The sequence below is a fragment of the Diaphorina citri genome, unplaced genomic scaffold, assembly GCF_000475195.1.
Source record: "Diaphorina citri unplaced genomic scaffold, Diaci psyllid genome assembly version 1.1 scaffold3207, whole genome shotgun sequence".
NCBI lineage: Eukaryota > Metazoa > Arthropoda > Insecta > Hemiptera > Psyllidae > Diaphorina > Diaphorina citri.
The window spans coordinates 29,498-36,644 of NW_007380618.1; the positions used below are offsets into that span (position 1 = coordinate 29,498).

General features: G+C 38.4%; 2 protein-coding genes across 2 annotated transcripts in view; both read right to left on the reverse strand.

Annotated features, from left to right (window-relative positions):
• LOC103520086 (nipped-B-like protein B) overlaps positions 1-896 on the reverse strand; it is a 10,669-nt gene extending 9,773 nt beyond the window's left edge. The window contains exon 1 of the mRNA XM_008485179.3: positions 891-896. Within this exon, the coding sequence (XP_008483401.2) occupies positions 891-896 (6 nt within the window). The remainder of the gene's footprint in view (positions 1-890) is intronic.
• LOC103520087 (nipped-B-like protein B) lies at positions 18-7,147 on the reverse strand. The gene is made up of 2 exons (XM_008485180.3): positions 6,995-7,147; positions 18-6,821 (listed from the first exon to the last, which is right to left on the reverse strand). Exons 1-2 carry the CDS (start codon positions 7,145-7,147, stop codon positions 1,065-1,067), a joined length of 5,910 nt encoding a protein of 1,969 aa, XP_008483402.2. The 3' UTR covers positions 18-1,064.

Consider the following 7,147-nt stretch of genomic DNA (forward strand, 5'->3'; position numbering starts at 1 on the left):
CAACTAAAGGTATGAATCTTGCACAACAAAATAAAAAACACCTGTTTAATTTTACAATAATGAAAAAATTCTAATAAATAATACGACACTACAACACACAGACCATTGGGCTGAAAGTAACCTTCACTCTAAGGACCCAATCTCCAAATTTCGATTGGTCCAAAAATACAAAACAGCTTTTAACTACGTGAATTTTCACATATTTGCTACTAAAAATAAACAAAGGTTGACCACTCAAGTGATACAAAATAATTCTATTTTCAGGTAATTAAATAAAGTTAAAATTACCCACTCGATTTTCCTATTTACAAGATTTGTCAATCAACAAATAATAAGGGAAAGGCCTCTTGCTTAACCAAAGTTACTTGTAAACTTTTTAAAAATACAGATTTTTTATAGTTGTTATGTACAAAATACAAGACTACAAACAACCTAAGTAAAACAAATAAAATTTATCTTTTTCACCTGTACATATAATTTGTATTTTCTTCTTTATAATTACTTAAATAAAACACGAATAGTTTTATTCACCACAAAAAATAACATTTACATTATTTTTACACTTATTTACCTCCTTCTCTTGGTTAAAAACTTCAATTGTATAAATAAATTTTTTGTACAATTTTATGTATAAACTATACATATCAAATAATAATAAGATTGAGAAGGACAGTTTTTGATAAATTCCTAAAGGATTTGTAAATCTCCCTCTTTATTAAATTCACAAAGAAAAAATAAGTCTAAGTATTTGAAATTTCCAAAATCCACAATTCCACACACGGGATATTGACTTTTGAAAAATGACTACTCAAGTTTATCCCCTAACAGTACATGCCATTTCTTTCTCATAAGACTAATATGTATTCAAGATTTTATCTCAAGTTTTATGCTGCCATCTCTACTGAAGCGTTTCAGTATTTGACATCTATTCAATAATTTAATAAATTAATACGAAACAGAGTTAAATCGTCAAGTGTAAAATCTCGGGGCTTTACAATTAAACTATTATTCTACTGACTGGGGGGGACAAGGTAGCATTGCACTTGGGATACCCTGTATTGTTTTCACTCATAGTCTGGATCGCTATTCTCATCACTATCATCATCCTCGTCAGAACTATTGTGTCGATGTTTCTTTCTCTTCTTCGGATGTTTCTTGTGTTTCTCAGATTTTCTTGACTTGTGAGATTTGTGATGATGATGTTTAAAGTCTGCGGTGGGAGGTGTGGGTGCTATAATAGTCAGTTTGGGTACTTTGAGTGGTGTCACAACCTGAGGGGTTGTGGCTTGCTGTGAGGGGTATGGATGATGAGAGGGGGGAGGTGGTGGAGGCATGCTATGTACTTGATGCTGAGGGACAGTATTTACACTACTAGAGTTATGTACAGAAGTTACATGAGGTAATGATGCACCTGGTGCATTTGGTGCTCCTGCAGGCTTGACATCTTCATCATCTACCTCATCAGGATCCAGAGATATGATGAGGTGTTTGAATTCCAGGTATTCTGAGATCAACGCTTTCCTTTCCTCTTCGTTCAATATAGAATTGGACTTGAGTTCTTGCAGTTTCTTTAACGTGGCTTGCGGATTGAACTTGGAATTGCTCTTCCGAGTGACCGCTTTCTCATAAAGTTTGGAATTTTCTGAAGGAGAATATTGCGATATTTTGGCATCATTGAACCCGTACATAGCTTTCAAATGATTCTTGAGGACAAGTAGAAGAATACAACCCTGTGAAGCAGTCATGCAATCTACCAGAGGTTGCGCATCCTCAGGCATGCGTGCTAGCAATGTTTCTTGATCCTCATCTTCATCTTCATCAATGACAGGTCTAGCAAGTCCTGTCATAGGATCTATGTGTACTTCAGGGTGTGGTCCATACAGTGGTAACAAGGCTTCTTTGAAACTCTGAATCAGATTGGTACCGTTTACAGAGAGAATAATATCGATGTTGTGAATAATAAAGAGTGGCTCATCTTGTACCTGGTAAGGGAAGTATGCCATATTGTCAGTCAAATACAACATCTGCTCCAAGCTGGTCTTGGCTTGCTCATCAAATTGTTTGAGAAATGATAGCGCCACAGCACGTCGCTGTTGTTTAGATTTGAGAATCGAGTATAGAAACCCGTTTAAGGCACCTGGAAGTTCTCCCTCTTTCTCTCGAAATCCTCGAACAATGTGGGTATTCTGAAGTGTCTTTTGAAACTGATAAGATAACCGTATGCCCTGTTGTGACTTCATATAAATGAACCCTGGATACTTCTTCTCTATTTCTTGTAGCTGTTTGTCTGCACTGTTACTGACTGGTTTCTCAGGGTCCGTACTCATACATATTAGATAGGGAACTAACTGTACAGGATTCAGGAGACCTTGGTTTAGAATCAGCTGAATAACTTTGAGAACTGCATGTCGTACATCTAGACTTGGATGTAAGAATGATTCGACTATTTCCTTGAGATAGAGCTGCACAATTGTACTTGCCATACCTGATGTTACATCACACATTTCTTTGAGATTTTCATTTTTGGATAGTTTCGCCCACTCCAGATCTTGTTGTATCATTCGTTTTTCCTCTTCACTCAGATAAATTTCTATGTTATTGAGAACTTGTCTTTTGATCTGAGTATCTGCATAAGGGTCTTTGAGTATTTCCTGATACATGGCTTTGAGTTCAGGTGTAAGCATCAACTCATAGTGTCGTATACAGATATGTCCTATTGCTTTCAAAATAAAGTGGCGATACTCTGCCCTGTGTTGCAGGAAGTACATTAGAATCTCAACCACTTGATCCTTAATATTTGGTGCTAGTGTATCTCCTATGATCTGGGGATCTGTAAAGTTGAAATGCCTCAGCAGTAATCCGATAACAAGCACAGCTTTTTTAAATATATCTTTGAATCTCTTGACTACACCTGGATCAGGTTCGGCTGTTTTCTCATGATAGTCTCTAAAGTTAGTCAAATACTTGTAAAATTGAGAAAAACAATCACGCACGAGTTTAAAGTTTTTAGTTACACTGTTAACAATAGAACTAAGGCATGTTATACAACTGCTCGTAATCATATTAGGTCGCTGTGTTACTACCAATTTCACTGAATCTGATTCCAAGTTCGCGAGGAAACTTTCACTAGCGTTTTCTATGAGTGGAACAACAAGTTCTAGAATCTTAGCTGCATAGCTAATCACCTGGAAGTTTTCTTTAGTATGACATCTTAAACTCAAATAGGGTTGAATAGTAATGGCATGATCTATGAGTAACTGAGGTCTAATTTTTGCTAATAGAAACAATGTTTGCAAACAGGATAACAATTTCTGTGGTGTTTTATCATCCGTGCTGTCTAATCGTACTGTATAATCGATAAGACAGTTTACAATCTGTTTACATGCAAGAAGTAATTGTTTAGGGGGCTCAACTTGTACATGTTTCGCTGCTGCAATCACAACATCGTCTTTCTCTTTGCCTTCATCTTTGGGTTTGAATAAACTTTGTAACAGCTGCTCAAACCACTCTAAACCTATATCTTGACATGCGTGCACTACATCTGTAATGTGCATCACTTTCTGCGTGAGTGTTTTTGTATCCAAAGGCTTTTCATGGACTGGCATGAACCACATATTGTGAAACACCTCCATTACAAGTTTTCGAATTCCTTCCTCATCGTTCACTCGCCTAATCATTTTTACACAAATTTCAGGAATTTTTGGATATTCAGGATATTCTATACAAATGTCTTTCAATATTTTGATGACTCGCTTCCTTACGCTCACTCCCGTGTCGAGAATTCTAGCTGATAGCATATTATAGTATTTATCAATTAGCTCAGGTTTGTTCAATATGTACTTACCTACAAGATCTACAGCTGCTTCCCGCACTGACGTGGAATGATCGAGAAACGAAACACTGACACCAATCTGCATGTCTTTCATTGCCAGAATCTCTGGATCCACTTCAACTATTGACGTCAGACACTTCATTGCTTTTGTTCGAATTAATACAGAAGACTCCATCACGACGCTAATAATTCTCCTCAAGTAGGTGTCAAAACTTTGAGAAAAGTTCTGCTTGGACCCGAGATATCGCGCTATTAGTTCTGCACTTTCATAATCTACGTAGGTTTGTAAGATCTGAGTGCTGGTGTTACCCTGAACATAGGGTGTGATTTTACTGAGCAGAAACTTTTTCTTGGCATCTATCTTTTTAAATTCGCTACCAGGTACTTCCTCTACTACTTCTTCTTCCTCTTCACTCTCTGAACTTTCTTCGTCACTTGATGTCACTCGTTTCCTTTTCTTTTTCTTATCTTTTACTGGTTTAGTTTTTTGTACTGCAGGCTTTGATGCACTGTTAATAATGTCTTGGTACCACTGTGTGATATGGAAATACCTCGCATAAGATAGTGATGCTTCTGACTGACTCTGAACTGCTAAGTAATCCAATAGTACACGCTGTAGAAATTCTGTTCTCTCATCGTCATCTTTTACATCTTTCACTTCTGCTGTTAAGTTCCCCTCTTCATCTTTGAGTTCTTCATAGCGAATATCACGAATAATAAGATCAATCGATGCAAGCTTTAGTTTCGATTGTACTGAGTCTTTCCTAAGTCGAGCAGACACCGAACCCAAATAATCCAAACTCGCCATCCGTAATGACATTTCAAGACTTTTGTTTATGATACTTGACACAAGTAAGCTACCTAGAACACTCAACATCAATTCTGCTGCTGGCCACTCGGGTTTGTTCACAGTTACCAGCAAGTCTTGAATGAGGTTTTCAAAGATTGGTCTATAGTCAATTTCCTCAGATTTGCTGCTACACTTTGCTAAAAACACATGAAGAAAGCTTGTTGCTGTGTTTTTGGCAGCCTTAAATTTACTCATTATGAATACATCTGGGTCTACAGGATTCTTCTCAGTTTTACTCCCTAATGACTCAGGTAGCACGACCATACACTGGATAAGTTGAAGTACGAGTGCCGTCAGCATTTGAATGTAGTCAGAAGAATTCAGTCTGTATGTTCTCAGGTTTCTCTTTGTACTAGGAAGTCTTGCCATGGAGGCGAGAATATCGTCTAAAAGTAACTTTCGGTGCTTTTCATATTTGGTGAAGATTGTGGTCACAAGCTTGAGAGAAGACAACTGAAGCTCGCTAATATTTTCTACAAAGAAAGGAGAGACGCCCATAGAGGAGGCATGCAACACTGTAGTATCCGTGAGTGTCTGTGCTGCTAAGAGCTCAGATATGAGTCCCACTACTTCAGAGAGTTTGGTGTACAAAGTCAGAACACTTTTCTCTCTCACTTCTTTTGTGTACTGACGTTTCTTCCTAGCACTACCACTGTAGCTTTTCTCTTGCTTGCTTACTCTGTACACGGGATCAAAGGCTGGATACACGGTATTATGCAGCTGAAACTTGGCAAATATGACTACCCTGTCTATAACATCTTCAATGTAAACCCGCTTCGACATCTTAGGAGACGTTAGAATATACAAAACAGTAAGTGATGCATCGACCGCTCGCATAACACGCTCCATAGCGAGTTCCATCCAAAGTTTCTGCTGATCTTCATCATCATCAGGGTCAGCTAGAGGTGTTACCTTTGCTCCGTCCCTGATATTCTTTTCCAATATACTAAGTAACCGAATGATTCTGTCAGCAGGTACAGAAGAGGTTGCACCAAGGTTCTTCAACTTGGCTGCTTCACTTGTCAAGTCTTGCAATTGATACTTGGGAATGAGAACTTCAGGTGGGACATCCTCATCCATGTCATCTCCTGCATCAATTGTCAAGTTCACATCCTCCATACTGTCAAATATTTTTTCTGCTGTTCTGTTGAACCTGTGATATGTATTGGTTTCCATGAGCTCTTCTACTGATAACATCTCTAATACTGGAACTAGTTTTCTCTCTACTTTCTGTAGTTTTGGTTTAGGCGGGATGAATGGTTCTTCTTTCATCTCTTCCTCTTCCTCTCGTTTCCTTTTCTTAATCCGATCTGCCATTGATGTATTTTCGTCATTGTTAGCATCATTATCATCATTTTTAGTGCCTCTCGTCTCTCTTCGTCTTTCACGGTCTCTGTTTTTGAAAAAAGATCTTTTCTTAGACTTATCATCATCTTCACTCTCAGAGTCAGACTTAATTTTATGGTTGTGGTTGGATTTGTTCGCCGCTTCTTTCAAGTCTTTCTGGACTTGTTCTTGATCTTTGGCTGTCATTCTATCAAGTACAATTACAGGTTCTTTCATTAGCATGAGATTTTCATGATTTGCTTTCGGTGTATCGGGAGGTTTGGTGCTATTCGATTCAGGACGAGCGTTATACATGGGAGTTTGTCTAGGGGGTTCGGCGGTATTTACAAGAGATGTCATTGGAGAAGATGATGGTTCAAATTTGTTCACTTGTTCGTGATTAGGGATAGACGGGTGTAAAGGTTTAGAAGGCAAAGAATTAAAATTATTGGGGATTAAGTTATGGCCTAACTGTGGGTGTAACTGAGGAGGCATTACTGTACTGGAAGAAGAAGAGGAGGAGGGAGAACTCATGAGATTACCATTGTGCATATCTTTCTCTGAGGTAATGACAGAACTGCGTGTTAGCACAGGAGGACCAGGGTAAGGGGATTGATTGTTGGAAGATACCGGGTGGTGTTGCTGCTGCTTCTGTACAAAGTTTTGCTGGAACTGTTGCTGTTGTTGTTCCTCGAGCAGAGGTTTCTGTACAAAGGGAGAGTTTTGTTGAGGAAGGGACGGCTGCAATCCTGGGTGTAGTTGGTATGACTGTTGTTGCACTACTGCAGGGGACTGGGGAATCTGGTTTTGGACCTGAAAACAAAGGAAATTGTCACTTAATAGAGAAAACTGTCATTTAATTATTACTGATTATTTTGCAGTCAACTGGGTTTTTCTTTTTTTATGGTCTATCTCTTGTTGTGTGGGTCTTTGATACTATACAACCTAAAACAAATTACAAAAAAAAGGAGGTCTGTGTTATATACCTGTGCTAAAGATTTCTGTGGAGTTTGATGCAAGGCTTGTGATTGTTGTTGATGTAGCTGCTGTTGCTGTTGTTTGAGTTGTTGCTGTTGATTGCCATGCGCCACCCTTGTTGGCTGTGATGTACTGTTACCAGCAACTGGTGGGTATAGCAT

Bases quoted from the DNA above. Each gene is read 5' to 3' on its own strand.
- LOC103520087 (XM_008485180.3), bottom strand. From the start codon at position 7,147: ATGCTATACCCACCAGTTGCTGGTAACAGTACATCACAGCCAACAAGG. The intron at 6,822-6,994 runs GTATATAACACA...CTTTGTTTTCAG, and splicing joins CACAGAAATCTTTAGCACAG to GTCCAAAACCAGATTCCCCA.